This window comes from Cavia porcellus, unplaced genomic scaffold (assembly GCF_034190915.1).
Source record: "Cavia porcellus strain 051 isolate PalLab524CR breed Dunkin Hartley unplaced genomic scaffold, mCavPor4.1 scaffold_19, whole genome shotgun sequence".
In the NCBI taxonomy this organism is placed as follows: Eukaryota; Metazoa; Chordata; class Mammalia; order Rodentia; family Caviidae; genus Cavia; species Cavia porcellus.
In genome coordinates, this window is record NW_026947502.1 from 30,688,872 (window position 1) to 30,705,093 (window position 16,222).

A 16,222-nucleotide genomic window follows, 5' to 3' on the forward strand; every position below is an offset into this window, starting at 1 on the left:
TCACCTGAGGCCCTGAGGCCTCTCGGCAGCAACCCCAATTTGCCACCCATGCACACTCTGTACCGATGGCCACAGGACCCCCGTGCACACCATCACTGCCAGGGGCTTGAGATAGAGAGGCAGACTCCTGCCCTGGAAAGAGAGGAGCCCTGGTGTGGGTACTTGCTGGGGGCAATTGTGGGGACAAGGAGTTAGTCTTTCCCATTTAAAACCACTGTGAATTTTAGACTGGGGGCTGCAGTAGCCAACAGGCCAATTGCATGAGGAGCCTCAGACTCCCCACAGGCCCAGCGTGATCTCCACATCACAGATTTTGAAGCCAGTGATTTCCCAAGGCCACCACCAAACTCCCAGTATCAAGGAACAAAATAGGTTTTGTTTTCTTCTCCCTATGCCCAGAGGTTCTCATTAATTGTGGACGTCCTTTGGTGGGAGATCACTACAGCCTTGGGAGTGAGGGAGGTCACGGGGCTGCCTGCCTGAGGAGACAGAGCTGAGGGTGCCCCCACTCTCTCCCCACCCCTCTCGGGTCCTGCTGTTCGCTGTCAAGCCAGACTGCTCCAGGGGATCTACCTTCACCAGTGCCTCAGAGCCAATTACCTGTGTAATTAGAAACAAATGACTTGTGGGATGGTTGTGGTTTTTGGTTAAAATTGGAAGGAAACCCATATTCAGATCTCCTTGAAGAGGTGGGAAGTGGCCCAGGTCCCCAGGACTCCCCGACACACAGTGGCTCCCCGCTGCTGTCTGTTCTCCTTCCCCCAGCAGCCCCACCGTGCCAGCCCCTTCCCCACACCCAGCTCCCCTGGGCCCTCAGTGTCACTACCCAGCACCCCTTCCACACTGCTCCCTTCCTTCAGTCACTGCATTTTCTAAGCGTTTGCTATATGCAAGGACCAGCCAAAGCGGGGGCCTGGAAGCAGCCACAGGCTAGGAAGCCAGGTAAAGTGACTCCATCCCATGCTGCTCTCTGTCCTGCAAAGATCCCCTCCACCTACCTCCGGTTTTCCCCTCAACCTCCCAGACCTGTGGCTTGCTTTGCCAGATCTCTGAGCTTCTACTCGGGAAGTAATGAACCTTCACCTCTGTCTTGTGTCCAGGACATTCTAAGCTCTGAAACTTCCGCTGCAGTGTCACTGTGTCTCACCAGTTTGCAGAAGTGTGTGGGCTGCTGCTTCCCCTGGTGTGCAGAGGAGGATACTGAGGCTCAGAGAGGGTGTCCAGCGGCCTGACTTTGTCTGGTTGGAAGTGGCTGAGTCCGCACTGACTGTCCTCCAGCCCCATTCCAAGCTGGAGCCTTTCTGCCTCAGGAAGCCCCAAGGAGGCCTCCGCTTACTTTCCCCTTTGTTCCTGCTATAGATGCCCAGCAGAGCGCCACAGTAGCCAACCCAGTGCCGGGCGCCAACCCAGACCTGCTTCCCCACTTCCTGGTGGAACCTGAGGATGTGTACATCGTCAAGAACAAGCCGGTGCTGCTGGTGTGCAAGGCTGTGCCTGCCACACAGATCTTCTTCAAGTGCAATGGCGAGTGGGTGCGCCAGGTGGACCACGTGATCGAGCGCAGCACAGACGGGAGCAGTGGTAAGGCCGGCTCGGGTGGCTGGGAGGGCCGCAGAGGGGAAATGAGGCTCTGCCAGCCCAAAGCGGCCTGCCGGGCCTCTGCCTGCACACCTGTGAGCAGCAAGGCCCTGATGGTACCGGCTCTGTGCCCACTGTCTCATGTCACCAGTCAGGATTCCCAGGCCTGGGATTCAATGTGTACACATAGAGACCTTCCCTGGGAGACCCTGCCTCAGCAGCTTGGTGGGGGACTAAGAGGGAGGTCCCCCTCAAAATGCCCTAGTGTTTCACAGCAAGAGGCAGCACGGGGCAGTTGTCTGAGCCAGGCTAGACTGGGCAGGGCCAGGGACAACGTGGTGAGAGGTGCCAGCAAAGAAAGGGGAGCTGGAGGGAGTGGGTCCCAGATGATCAAAGAACTCAGACTTCACATTCTGTGATTGATTTCTGAAGTGTTTGTTCATTCATTCGTGCATGCATACATTCACACATTCCCTGAGCACCTACCCCTGACAGGTGCACAGCGCCACAGAGGCAGGTAAGGGGGAGACTTCTCAGGGAAAGGAAAACAGGACTGAGACTGCCCAAGGCACACAGGGAGGGTCCTCAGGGGAGGTAAACTGAGGGAGAGAAGGCCAGAAAGAGAAGAGAGGAAAAGCACTCTTGGCAAGGGACACAGCACAAAACATAAAGGCAGAAGGCAGGTGACCAGCATACTGGCCAGGGATCAGCAGGGAGGGTTCAGGTGTGCAAGAGGCCTGAAAAGATGTCACTGTCTTTGGACTGCAGACTGTTGAGTTCTGTGGCCAGATCTGTTAGCGACACTCAGGGGTTGCTGACCAGAGGAACAGAACCAGAGACACAAGGAAAGGGAATCAGCAGGATTGAACTGAGAGGCACAGGGGTGTTTGGGCCAGCAGACAGAGCCAGGTGCCCTGTCCACACACTGCATTCCTGTATTCCCTGCGCTGGCCTAGGCAGCAGGTGGGCCATAAGGATTGGACAGAGCCCATGTTTGGTTTCCATTGCTCTCCAAGAACAGGACCACCAGACAGGCAGAAGCTGACAAAGACCTGTCTTTTCCTTGCCAATTTGCAAAACAGCCCATACAAAAAGAGCCCTTAAGTTGAGTCCTAAGCCCCTTCCCAGCAAGGCCTCAGCCAACCCGTGCAGGACATGCAGGCTAATGTGAGGCCGGAGCCATCAGGCAGCACCTAGGACTCAAGCCAATACCAAGCTCAGGCTCAGATACCAGGCCCTTTAGGTGGGTCAGATTTGGGGTGGGAAAGTGACTGTGGGCTGTGTCACAGGAGCTCCACGGGAAGATCATGCAGGGCAGATGGGACAGCAGTACAGCGAGGCTGTGGCTGGGGAGAATTTTTTTGGAAACTGGCAGTAATCTGAGCATCAGCTGAAGAGCCCTGAGCTTAGATAGTTATCTTTAGTGCTCAGAACTGGCCTGGTTTTTATAGATTGGCCCAAAAGTGTTCCAACCAGGTCCAACCTTAGCGTGCAGAAGTCACCCTCACCTCAGCCTTCTCCACTAGGGTTTGAGGAAGGTGGTGTCCTATCCCCAAGTTTCAGCTCAGCCCACCAACCAGAACCCCGAATGACCAGAAGACTTGGCTTTTCCTGCCACCTCTCTGGAGTAATGGTTCCTGGCAGGCCTCTGTGCCCTCCACTGTCCTGGTCTCATGCATGCCTGCTGGTTGCTACCTCTTGCCTACAGATCTGAGGTGTTCATTGCACACCTGCTCTGTGGTACCAGGTTAGGTACTAGCAATTCAAGCTGTGCGGCTCTCAGAAAAGGTGATCCAGCAGTGCCTTCCACCCTGAGGAGGTAGCTAGAGCATTAGTGACCAGTGTAGTCCAGGAAGGTTCCAGGCACCTGCAGTGTCTCCCAGGACCCATGAGAACAGCTTTAGGGCCCAATTGTCCCAGTGGGAGGATCAACTGGGAACCTCAGGTAAGCTCCCCCAGCCACCCCCCTTCTCAATTTCTTCATCCTTAAAATGGAGATGAGAACCCTTACAGGTCAGTGAAGGGAACCCAGTTGGAGCTCCATAAGCCCTTTCCTTTCTTCCCACACTATGCCTGGGGCCCAGCACCACTTTGCAGCATGATGAGTCCTCCCACTGCTGGGGCAGATCCACCGGGAAAAGATAGATATGGAGGAAGCTGCAGCTAGAGACCTGCTTTGCTGCAGCTTTGAAGACCTGTCCTGAACCTCGTGGAAGGCTCCTGTGCATCTCTTCTTGTCTGACCAACACACACAGCTCACTGCCATCACAAGGTCTCAGGAGCGTGATTTGTCTGGGAGCCAAGTACTTGCTGAAATGAGCAGTCACTGACCTGGTCCAGCATACAAATTGATAGTCCCCAGCCCATATTCCCAGCAGCCCCTCTAAACTTTCTCCATTCGAGCCAAGCAGTGAAGCCAAGATCATGGAAACATGCCCCACTCGTAACTAAGACCCCTCCTGGCCCGAACTCCCAACCTCAGGCCTCCTGTGACCAGTGCATCTGAATGTTCATTGATCCCATTGATTTCTCAACTCAGAGCCATTAAATGCCTGGAGTCAAGGAGAAAGGCTTTGCTTACTTACCCACAAAGACGCCATGGCAGTGGCGCCTGGCAAGTACACAGACCAAAGCTCTGAACAAGTAACTTTCTGTGGTCAGACAGCTGTGGCAGGGGTCAGAGGTTCACCCAGCACTGCAGCCCTGCCTCTTCACATATGGGGCTGGGTGGTAGGCAGCATGGACACCCCCAGGAGGCAGGCGCTCATCATCTGCAATTATTCACCACTAGAAAGCCAAGGGAAGGGACCAAAGCCTGAGAATGCTAGAACCCAAGACTGCTGTCACTATAAAGTCCTGATATTTGCAAAACTAAGCATTGGGAGAATGATTGTTGCCTGTTAAAATAAACTAACTGCTTACTAGAAGCAGATTGAGAAGGTGAACCTCTAAGCTAGGCCTCAGAGCACGTAGGCCAACTCTACCTCTCAGTGTAAAGGCCCTCGTGGTTCACACATGAACACACTTCCCAGGCCAACTAGCCTGGGATTCTTCCTTCTTTCTTTCCATCCCTCCCCAAGGCTAGCACTTCACTTCTACCAATAGGGGCACACACAGCTGAACCCAGAAACTGCTCCCAGAGACTAGGCTGCTCAGTTACCTGCAAGGAAGAAGAGCATAGCCCTTGCCATAAGGATGAGGTAAGGTCCCCAGCACAGGCCTCAACCTCTCAGAGCTTGTGGGGCTCAAGGGAGAGGAGATGACAGGGTAGAAGAGGGGGAGCGCTGTTGTCCTCGAGCTGAGCTGCCTGGGGTGTGTGTGAGGTTGCCAACCCTCTCCCTACTCCACTGGCACCACAGGGATGGTGGGGCTATGGATAGACCTCTCCACACAGGGACAGGAAAGTTCCTGGTTCAGGATGTTCTGGAAGTCTCCCTCCTCTAACCCCCAAGATAAATAAAAAGGACAAAAAAAAAAAAAAAAAAACCAGAAGGAGCTACTCTCAATTCCTTCTCAGCCACCTCAAGTCTGCATGTGCTTGAAAAGTGGCTGCTACCCAGGACACTCTCCTGTTCACGGACCTTGGTTCTCAACCCTATCCCACACCAGAGATACGCACACCAGGTGTCCTAGAGAGCAGGACCAGGCAGAGCAGGAGATGCTACTCAGAAGGGAGGAAGTAGCTTAGCAATAGCAATCTCAGCCAAAGGAGCACCCCCTACTACTGGCCAAGAGGACAGGGGCAGTTGGGCCCAGTGTACAAGCTGGGCAGACTTCACGAGAAAAGAGCTGGGAAGGGGTCAGGAAAAGATATGTTAGAGAAATTAAGAGGGAAAACACTCTCGCGGCCTGCCCAGCTCAGCTGGGCTGTGCTCCTCCTGCGATGCAGGCCTAATTGAATTTCTCTGTTAACAATGGAAACACATTGGCTGCCCGGCCTCACTCCCTCTTTCTGATAAGCCAATGACCCGAGGGAAATTGGGGTCAGGAGGAGGAGAAATTGGAAACAAACAGTCTTTTCTCACTCCTGGGGACACTGGTTTTGGCTGCAGCCCAGAGGAGGGAAGGAGGGCTGTCATCTGTCTTCAGGCTCATCAGAGGGACCCAGCCCTTTTAGCACACCACACTACCCGGGGCTGGGTGTAGCAGATGGTGGGGAGCCGAGACTGCTGGAAGGGGGTCTCCCAGCCCACCCTCATTGGACAGAGCAGACTCTGGGTCCCTAATCACTGCCCAGCTTCCCCTCTGCTGGCTGCCCACTACCATTGCTCTCTGGATTGGGCACCCCCAGGCCATAGTGGGGTGATCTCAGAGCCCTGACCACACTTTAGACTCAGATGGCTCCATGTGCTAGGAAAGTTTGTGCTCTTCTGTGGCTTTTTGTCCAGGTGGGAGCAATATCACAAGAGCAGATTGAGTGAGACAGTATCCCCCACGGACACAGTTAGGAAACCCTCACTAAATCCCAGGGGTCTATTACCAAGACTACACAAGGGGGCAGCAGTTATGCTGTTGAGTCTTCTGCTGTGATCTTATTACCCGTCAGGATCTACCCACTGGCCATCCAAAGAGGCAGGCAGACCCTTCCTCATCCTCTTGTGCCCACAGAGGCCCCAGAGCTCAGCAAGTCTGCCCAACTGTTTCTCTTCCGGGTCCTTAGAGGTGAGAACCTGCTCCGCCAGAAGCCCCCTTAGGAATAGTTTTTTTTTTTTTTTTCTTGTTCCAGGAATTGAACTCAGGATCTTGAGCTTGCCTGGCAGGTGCTTATACCACTGAGCTTTATCCCCGGCCAGGAATAATTCTGTCAGTGACCCAGGGGAATAGGCCTTGGGTAACAATAGAATGAATGGAAGTTAAACTCTACTCTTGGCCTGCAGGGGCTGTAAATCAGCACTGCCTTGGGATAACTGGAGTGCCCTCCAACTGGAGGTTTTTCCTTGTTTATTCTGCTGCTGTGGGTGACAGGGTATCATCCATTTGGGTGGGGAGGCTCAGCAGTGGCCCCTGTGCCCCCAGGGCTGCCAGCCATGGAGGTCCGCATCAACGTCTCGAGGCAGCAAGTTGAGAAGGTGTTCGGGCTGGAGGAATACTGGTGCCAGTGCGTGGCGTGGAGCTCCTCAGGCACCACCAAGAGTCAAAAGGCCTACATCCGCATTGCCTGTGAGTCCTAGCCCACTCCCCCAGGGTGTCACCAGGGGAGAATGAGGCAGACTTCCCAGAAGAAGGGGTGTGGTCAGAAAACCCCATTGTCCTGCCTGTACTGGGTGGAGGAAATCTGTAGGGATGTTACTAAAGTCCCCCTGAAACTCCTGGGCACTTGATACTTCTTCCTGCCATGTACCATGGCCCTGTAGGACCATGAAATAGAGCTGACCAGGCTGAGCAAGCAGTCAGGTGAGAAGACACTATTGTTCTTCCAGATTTGCGCAAGAACTTTGAGCAGGAACCGCTGGCCAAGGAGGTATCCTTGGAGCAGGGTATTGTACTGCCTTGCCGCCCCCCAGAAGGCATCCCCCCAGCTGAGGTGAGAGGGGCTCCCATGCCCACTCCAGGTGGGCAAAGCTCCCAGTTCTCTGGTTTATCTGCCTGGACTCCACCCTGCCACCTACTCCTCTCCCCAGGGGCCACTCTGTGCTCTGGGCAGGGCCAGCATGGGCTGGCCATGCAGTCTTGTGGCTCCTCCCCCAGGTGGAATGGCTTCGCAACGAGGACCTGGTGGATCCATCCCTGGACCCCAATGTGTACATTACGCGAGAACACAGCCTGGTTGTACGGCAGGCTCGGCTGGCTGACACAGCCAACTACACCTGTGTGGCCAAGAACATTGTGGCTCGTCGCCGTAGTGCCTCCGCTGCTGTCATCGTTTACGGTGGGTCCCAAGGCTCCCTACTGGTGGCACTGTGGTGCCACTGTGGGAGTGATGTGTGACTGGCACAGTAGAGAAAGTCGTGGAGCTAAGACCAGGCAGACCTATCAGTGGCCTGGCCAGGGTTCATACAGTGCTTGGTGATGCCAGGGATATGACTGGGTAAGAGGAGTAGGACAGGTTTTTAGTCATCTGTAGGAAAGAAGCATCATGCAGGAGATAAAAAGATAGGATGGGGATCTAGGGAAGGCAGCAAATCATCCCCTGTGCTCCTGAGTCCCCAGAATGGGAAGGAGAGCCAAGTGGTCCTGGGCACACCAGGAGCAGGCAGAGTAGGATGTGGGAGCTGCTCTGAGAGGTCGGAGTCTGGTGAGCACAGTCCTGTTAGCTGCCCTAGCACCTGCCAGGAAAAGGGTAGGTCCTGCAGGGGACTCTGTCAGCCCCTGGGACAGAAGGCACAGGCTCGGCCCTCCCTTTAGGGCTTCTCTCCCAGTGCAGGCACAGTCCACCATTTCCAACTCACAGCCCCTGTGCTCACTCCCGTCCCCTGGGCCAGCGTGTTTGAGAAAGCCCCCGCTCCCTGACCCCAGTCCTTCTCTGTCCGGCCAGTGAACGGTGGGTGGTCGACGTGGACCGAGTGGTCCGTCTGCAGTGCCAGCTGTGGGCGCGGCTGGCAGAAAAGGAGCCGGAGCTGCACCAACCCGGCGCCTCTCAACGGGGGCGCCTTCTGTGAGGGGCAGAATGTCCAGAAAACAGCCTGCGCCACCCTGTGCCCAGGTACCAGCGCCCACGGCCTCCCACATCGTTCTCACCACGTCATCTCCGTGCCCTGGCTCCATCGCGCCCACCAGCCTGCCCCCCCATGGCTCCATCCCACCCGCCCGCCATGCAGGGCCAGGCTAAGTCTGAGGCAGGGCTATTGATGCAGTATGTCTTCAGAGTCAGAGGTCAGTCACTGTCCAGACTTGTGGTTCAACACAGGCTCTAAGTCACAGAGTATAAGTTTAATCTAGGACAGGGTCTGGAGCTCAGCCTGGGGCCACAGAATCTACCTGTGCTTGGGATCGGAAGGGTCATCATTTGACTGAGAGCCTTTTACTAGCCCAGAACTAAGACAGCCTGCCTGGGGTGGGGAGAGCCAAGCAGCCCCTGGCGTCATCCACGCCTCCACGTCATTAGCATGTGTCATCAAAGCCAGCTGGACACTGGAGGGCGTGCAGATTGATGGGCCTGGCCCTGGGAGCATGGCCAGGTCCTGGGCAGCTCGTCCTGCCTGATCCAGATGCCTAGGGGGGCTACACTGGACTGGCTTCCCAGGCTGACTGCCCCGTCTCCTCTCTGCCTGTCTCTCATCTAGTGGATGGCAGCTGGAGCCCGTGGAGCAAGTGGTCAGCCTGTGGGCTCGACTGCACACACTGGCGGAGCCGTGAGTGCTCCGACCCAGCACCCCGAAATGGGGGCGAGGAATGCAGGGGCACTGACCTGGACACCCGCAACTGTACCAGCGACCTCTGTGTGCACAGTGAGTCTTTACTGGGGAAGTGGTGGCTAAGGCAGTCGTTCCCCTGCCACAGTTTGCATCCTTCTCCAAAGCAGGACTCCGGGAGCCGCCCTTAGCCCTAACACAGCCACACACACCCACGCATGCGCACCACCTCTCAAGCCTCCTGAAGCAGGCATGAATTTCAACCTTGACTTGTGTGCACCCATCTGTTCACCCAAACACCCCTCCTACAGCCTCACATCCGCCCCAACCCCCAGGTGCACACACAAATCCCATGGGGACGCCAGGCTTGTGAGTCCTGTTAATTACAAGGCCATAACTAACAATTAAAGATCTCTGTTGGATTTTTTTTCTCTAGAACACACCCTCCCCCGTTCTTTCAATTAAAAATCTAATTATCTGTGTCAATTCCTTTCTGATGGACATTTCTTCCATTATGCAAAACTCTTCAAAAATCAATATAGCTTCCCCCAAGCAGTCAATTCCCTGTCCCCAGCCCAGCTCCAGGTCTGGGAGAGACAGACAAGGAGAAAGGCCTAGGGACTGACCAGGAACCACACAGGAAGTGGATCCCATGCATATTTGTTTTCCATTACTATGTGAAATACCTGAAGCTTGTAAACAAAAGAGTTTATTTGGCACATAGTTTTGGAAGTAAAACCTCCAAATAGCATGGCAGTGCTTCTGGCAAGGCTCCCCTTACCTGCATGAATTAATGGTGAGCAGCATCAAGGTGGGAGCTCACGCAAGAGGGAGAGATCACATAGTGTGACAAGAACCCAGAGAGAGAGATCAGCAAGGACCTAGTCTTACCCTTTTACAACCCTCTCACAAGAGCCTACAAGGGTCCCACAAAAAATACCTTAACCCCTTCTAAGGACAGCACCCCTTAACCTAAAGACTTCCAGTTGAGCTTATTGTCTTAAAAGTCACACCACCTCATACCATCACACTGAGGACCAGATTTCTAATATAAGCACCCTGGAAATAGCATCCTGCCTTGGCAATCCCAGAGGCTCACTCCTGCCCCAGCTACCTGGGGCAGTGATCAGTAGTAGGTTTAGGAGAGAGCAGGTTTAACCTAGTATACAGGCACCAGGCTGCCCACTTTGGGACAGAGCTCCTCTCCGCCTCTATTCTGGCAGCCGCCTTAGCCTGAATCTCATGCCTAAGAGAAATGTGAGTTACTCAGAATCACAAGCAAGGTAGTGGCAGGTACAGAACTAGAGAGTACACAGGCCAGCTTCATGCTCCTTGCCCGAAGTGTCCACTGCCCAGCCAGTGCCGATGCTCCTTTGGAGGCCTCATCCTCCTGGCTGTTGCCCACTGACCTCTGCTTCCAAGTCCCACACCCCTGCCTCTCCCACGGCCGTGCTCTCTTCTGCAGCTGCTTCCGGCCCCGAGGATGTGGCCCTCTACGTGGGCCTCATTGCTGTGGCTGTATGCCTCGTCTTGCTGCTGCTCGTCCTCATCCTTGTTTATTGCCGTAAGAAGGAGGGGCTGGACTCAGATGTGGCCGACTCATCTATCCTCACCTCAGGTTTCCAGCCTGTCAGTATCAAGCCCAGCAAAGCAGGTGAGATGGCCCCTGCCCCCAGCACTTATGCCCAGGCCTCTATACCAATTACCCTGAGGAGAGGCAGCCCTCGGCGCCATTCCCTGAGCCTGTCTTTATCCCTGCAGACAATCCCCATCTGCTTACCATCCAGCCAGACCTCAGCACCACCACTACCACCTACCAGGGCAGCCTGTGTCCCCGGCAAGATGGGCCCAGCCCCAAGTTCCAGCTCACCAACGGGCACCTGCTCAGCCCTCTGGGTAGTGGTCGCCACACGCTGCACCACAGCTCGCCCACCTCGGAGGCCGAGGACTTCGTTTCCCGCCTCTCCACTCAGAACTACTTCCGCTCCCTACCCCGCGGCACCAGCAACATGGCGTATGGGACCTTCAACTTCCTCGGGGGCCGGCTGATGATCCCTAATACAGGTAGGAAGGGCCTGGTACCCCAGGCAGCCCAAGAGGCAAGACTAGCCTCTGCTTCCCGCCGGGAGCACAAGAACAGCCCAGATGTTCCTCCTGGGCAGCTCATTCACCCTAGAGTGACAGAGCTGAGCCACCAAGCAAGGCTTAGAGTTGTGGAGAGAACTCAGTGGGGGCTGGCAGGAGCACTGGCACTGGGGCTATGGCCACAGCTGCCTCCTTTCTGTTGCCTGTGGACTTGAGACTGTTGTCCATTCATTTACACAGACTGCCTGCATGTGCTGGGCTCTACGCTGAGCCCTGGGCTCAGGTGGGACATGTACCAGCCCCAGGGGACTTACAAATAGGCAAAGAGATGGCAGAGACAAATGCAGACCAGCCCCCCTGTCTCCTGGCTTCCATCCTGCACTTCACAGTAATCTCTCTGACAGGGTCTCTGAAACCCCCTACTAGGGAATCCAGGGACACTCTTGTGGCCATCTTGGGAGAATCGCAGCCTTTGGTGAGGCTAAATTCTGTATTCCCTTAGTATAGGTGACCCAGCGTGCCCTGGCTTCCTCGCCCCTCCCTGGCTGCTCCTGGTGGCTGAACCTAAGTATTCCTCGGAGCCCACTTCAGCACCCTTCTCTTCCTGTGACCTCCCTTCTTCACAGCTTTAGTCACCATGTCTGTGCCAATCGCTCCCACTCCTCCAGCCCCAGCCCACCACCCCTGGGTGCCAGAACTGCACACCCAGCTGTCTCCTGGGCAGCTCCATCTGGATGTCTCCCAGCACCTCAGATTCCTTGTGCCTAAACCGAAGCTGCCTCCCACCTTCCCCCAGTGTGTCCTCCTTTGCAGCTTTCCCCAGCTCACAGCAGAGTCCAGGAGTCCAGTTGCTCAAGCCAGAAACCAGCTGAGGGTCACATGACCTCTTGCTCTTCCTCACTTGTCCCCTAAACTCCGTGCCTGCTTCAGTGACACACCAGCTCCTGTGTGTCCTCCCATTTCCGTAGCTCTTACCCCACCAGCCTCTTATCTTACCCTAATGCTTCTCCCAGCTAGAGCCGCCACATCCTTTATCTCATTTCCAGCCCCCAAACGTTTATCCAATGAATCCAGAGTTCATTATATCCCTCCCCTCCTGGAGCTCCCTGCTGGGGAGGTGCCAAGGCTGCTGGACCTCTTCCTTCCCACGTGTTCTTCTCCGATATATGGCAGCCACATAACACTCTCCGCACCCCAAAACACCCTGCTTCCATTTGTACCCAAGAGTCCCTGTGCCCCTTCCACTGGCTCCTCTGCATCCTAATGCTCTAGTGCTCTATGCCTCAGTCCCGTCCAGATAGAGAATGCTCATAAGCCTCTCAGAGGACTATTAGAGGTGGCAAGGTAGTTCCTGTCAGTGCTAACAAAGAGGCAGGCAAACAGGAGATGTTCGGTGGCCACCAGCCCCCATTTCCCTGGTAGAGAAGGGATGCCACCTGTCCCACATCCTTTCTGAAGTTTACTTTTCTTTCTTCCTAGTGGGCTAAGCTTCATGAAAGCAGGTCTGTTGTTTCTCTGGCCTTCTTGAATGTCCCGTATTAGTATTCTTGGAATGTACACAAGGATGTGTACCTCCCCATCAAGAGGATTCACACCAGGATGTCTGGGATGGGCACCAACACCAGCCCCTAAGTACTAGAGGGCAGCATGTGTTAGGGAAGGGAGCAATCACTGTAAATATGCCCTCAATGTCTCTATTTGCTGGACCCCAGTTTTCTATAAAGTATAGTCATGCATCACGCAATGATGGGAATGTGTTCTGAGAAATGCACCCGTAGGCAAGTTCATCATTGTGTAGACATCACAGAGTGGGATTATGAAAACCTAGTTAGTAGTTGGGCGTGGTGGTATAACTCCTGTAATCCCAGCACTCCGGAGGCTGAGGCAGGTGAATCATTGCAAGTTCAAGACCAGCTGGGGTTACAAAGTGAGCCCAAGGCCAGCCTGAACCTCATAGTAAGACCCTGTCCCAAAACGACAAAAGAAAAAAAAGAAAGCCCGGTTAGCTCTGGTGTCACTTGGTGATAGAATCTCATGCAGCCATCGTCACATAGGCAGTTTGTCATCAATGGAAATATGTGGAGCATGACTTGTGCCATTGCAGCTTGGCCCACCTCAGAGCTACCCACTCTAGAAAGTATGTTTGCTTTTGGGATTAAAGTCACAGATTATCTGTCTTGCTTTTCCCCTGTGCTGAGCCAGGGGCTCCTTTCTGACATAGGGGCTCTCTGTTCTAGGTGGAGGAGAGCTACTTGCACCCTGAAGTAAATTCCAGGGCCTGTCCTTGACATACCCTGTCCTATTCCCTCTCTCAAGCCTTTTTCTCCACAGATGCTCTGATCCTTCTCCTACAAGACACTGGGGCAGAGGCACACAGAGCAGCCAGACCTAGGAAGTCCTTCTGTGCCAGTACCCAAATCTAGGAGGGCTAACAAAGCCCATGGAGTTGTTTAACCTGCCAACACCTGCAAAGACAGAGACAGGGGCAGGCAGTGGCCAGGGCCCAGAGGGGCCTGGGCCAATGAAGAGGGGAGAAGCTGGAGCAGGGTAGTGGTTCCAGAACCTCTAAGTATGGAGCATGGGTGGGCTGGAGACGCTGCTGGAAAGACATTGGGACCATGAAGCTGGACCATAAGTTAGGGAAAGTTTTAAGCAGGAAATGTCCTAGTCCTAGCCAATGACTTTTGGGTGATACAGAAGGTAGGGACAGCAGACCTGGTCCCAGAGTTTTGTGGCCAAGCTAACTATGCATGCTTTCCCACCCCAGCTGTTCTTTAGCTGTCCCCGGACTGACTCAGCTTCATCCCTATGTGAGGGGTTGGACAGCATGGCAGTCCTTGCAGCCCTTGTGATCTCAAGCCAAGCTGGGACTGGCCAATGTCCAGCACAAGACTTACAGAAGGGCTAGCTGGTGTGGTGTTGGGTATCTGCACCAAGTAAGCTTGGGCTTCTTCCTGCTCCATTACAGGAATCAGCCTCCTCATTCCCCCAGACGCCATCCCCCGAGGAAAGATCTATGAGATCTACCTCACACTACACAAGCCAGAGGACGTGAGGTGTGGACTTGGGCCCTGCTTCTGGGGGTGGTAGAGTCCCTGGGATCTCACTTGCCTACTGTGCACCCTGTTGGGTCTGGCAGGCTTGAGGGAGGGAAGGGGAAGAGCCCAGCAGCTCTTAGCCTCTCAACCTAGGGTGACATTTCCCTGACAGACTACTGACACCTTTCTCCTTCCACCCATGTTTCCCCACTTGAGGTTGCCCCTAGCTGGCTGTCAGACCCTGCTGAGTCCCATCGTTAGCTGTGGTCCCCCTGGAGTCCTGCTCACCCGGCCAGTCATCCTTGCCATGGACCATTGTGGGGAGCCCAATCCTGAAAGCTGGAGCCTGTGCCTCAAAAAACAATCATGCGAGGGCAGCTGGGAGGTAAGTAGGAGATAGCCCTAAGCTTGCCCACCCAAGCACTGGCCTTAGCGTGGGATGTGGTCTGCACACTCTCCCTGGGCTCTCAGTAGCTATGTGGCTCAGTACCATGTCCCGACCCCCCTCGGTCTCTAGTTGCATCTCAGAGCAGAGGTGGCTGGAGGGCTCTGAGACTGGTGGAACTCACCCTTTGGGCTCTGCCTGCAGGATGTGCTGCACCTGGGTGAGGAGGCACCCTCCCACCTCTACTACTGCCAGCTAGAGGCCAGTGCCTGCTACATCTTCACTGAGCAGCTGGGACGCTTCGCCCTCGTAGGAGAGGCTCTCAGCGTGGCTGCCGCCAAGCGCCTCAAGCTGCTTCTATTCGCCCCTGTGGCCTGCACCTCCCTTGAGTATAACATCCGTGTCTACTGCTTGCATGACACCCATGATGCACTGAAGGTACCAACGACCCCTTCCCTGTCCCCAAGCCCTAGGCATGGAGGCCTCTTGCCTCAGGGGCAATAGGGAGGGGACCTCACAGGCCCCAGGCTCTGCTGACCACCTGGGCCCTGCAGGAAGTGGTGCAGCTGGAGAAGCAGCTGGGTGGACAGCTGATTCAGGAGCCTCGAGTTCTGCACTTCAAGGACAGTTACCACAACCTGCGCCTGTCCATCCATGACGTGCCCAGCTCCCTGTGGAAGAGCAAGCTGCTTGTCAGCTACCAGGTATTGGCAGAGCCCACCACCAGCACCCAAGGGGCTGGAACTGGGCACACCTGACATCTCCTCTGCACTCCCCAGGAGATCCCCTTCTATCACATCTGGAATGGCACGCAGCAATACCTGCACTGCACCTTCACCTTGGAGCGCGTCAGCTCCAGCACCAGTGACCTGGCCTGCAAGGTGTGGGTGTGGCAGGTGGAGGGCGATGGGCAGAGCTTCAACATCAACTTCAATATCACCAAGGTGGGCAGGAGAGTTACATGATCTCACTAGAAATATTCTCCTCGGATCAATTCTGCTCCACCCTGCCACAAGCCCCTTCTCCCTTCCTTATACCTTCTCCTTCTAGAAGCCCCTTGACACCTCCTTCCAAGTGTCCTGGGATAAGAGGTGCAGATGCAAATGGAACCTGGGCCAAATGGTGGGGGAACAGGAGGGCTGGCAGGAGCCCTAAAGAGCTTCCCTGAGGAGGGCTTTGCACTGATCCCACAGTGAGGAGGGCTTTGCACTGATCCCACAGTGAGCAGGGCTTTGACAGGCATCAGTGTGGGAAGGACATTTGTGGCAGCATGAATGGAGTGGGGAGGACAAAGGCCCTGAGAGCAGAGAGTGCTAAATGGTCAGCAGAGGCTGGCAGGCAAAACTAAGGGTGAGGGTCGAAATGGAGGGGAATGAGACCAGGGGCCTCTTTTGCTCCTGGCTGTGATTTTGGACAGATCGAGCTCTTCTAAGCCCTAGGCTCAGAGTAGGGCCTGACACATGACAGAGAGGCACCTGGGAAGCCCTAGTGCCCTTGCTGTCCCCAGCTCTGGAGTGGTCTGGGAACTCCGCCAGCAGGAGGCAGCAGTGGCCAGGCTCTCACAGGTACCTCCTCCCTGTCTCTCCCCACCTAGGACACGAGGTTTGCTGAGCTGCTTGCTCTGGAGAGTGAAGGGGGGGTCCCAGCCCTAGTGGGCCCCAGTGCCTTCAAGATCCCCTTCCTCATTCGGCAGAAGATCATTACCAGCCTGGATCCGCCATGCAGCCGGGGTGCCGACTGGCGGACTCTAGCCCAGAAACTCCACCTAGACAGGTGGGTGGAAATGGGTGGGAAGGTGCTGCAAAGGCCACCCACAGTCTATCTGAGGCAGGTGGGTTGGCTGG

General features: G+C 55.2%; 1 protein-coding gene across 2 annotated transcripts in view; it reads left to right on the plus strand.

Moving 5' to 3' along the window:
- Unc5a (unc-5 netrin receptor A) overlaps positions 1-16,222 on the plus strand; it is a 59,973-nt gene that overhangs the window by 42,414 nt on the left and 1,337 nt on the right. The window contains exons 2-15 of one of the 2 annotated variants that reach the window (XM_003473235.4): positions 1,360-1,581; positions 6,595-6,738; positions 6,999-7,102; positions 7,267-7,447; positions 8,054-8,221; positions 8,802-8,966; positions 10,336-10,524; positions 10,632-10,934; positions 13,924-14,011; positions 14,210-14,378; positions 14,583-14,816; positions 14,933-15,082; positions 15,158-15,322; positions 15,973-16,151. In XM_003473235.4, the coding sequence (XP_003473283.1) occupies positions 1,360-1,581; positions 6,595-6,738; positions 6,999-7,102; positions 7,267-7,447; positions 8,054-8,221; positions 8,802-8,966; positions 10,336-10,524; positions 10,632-10,934; positions 13,924-14,011; positions 14,210-14,378; positions 14,583-14,816; positions 14,933-15,082; positions 15,158-15,322; positions 15,973-16,151 (2,461 nt within the window). The remainder of the gene's footprint in view (positions 1-1,359; positions 1,582-6,594; positions 6,739-6,998; positions 7,103-7,266; positions 7,448-8,053; positions 8,222-8,801; positions 8,967-10,335; positions 10,525-10,631; positions 10,935-13,923; positions 14,012-14,209; positions 14,379-14,582; positions 14,817-14,932; positions 15,083-15,157; positions 15,323-15,972; positions 16,152-16,222) is intronic. The other variant, XM_003473236.4, reaches the window with a different exon arrangement.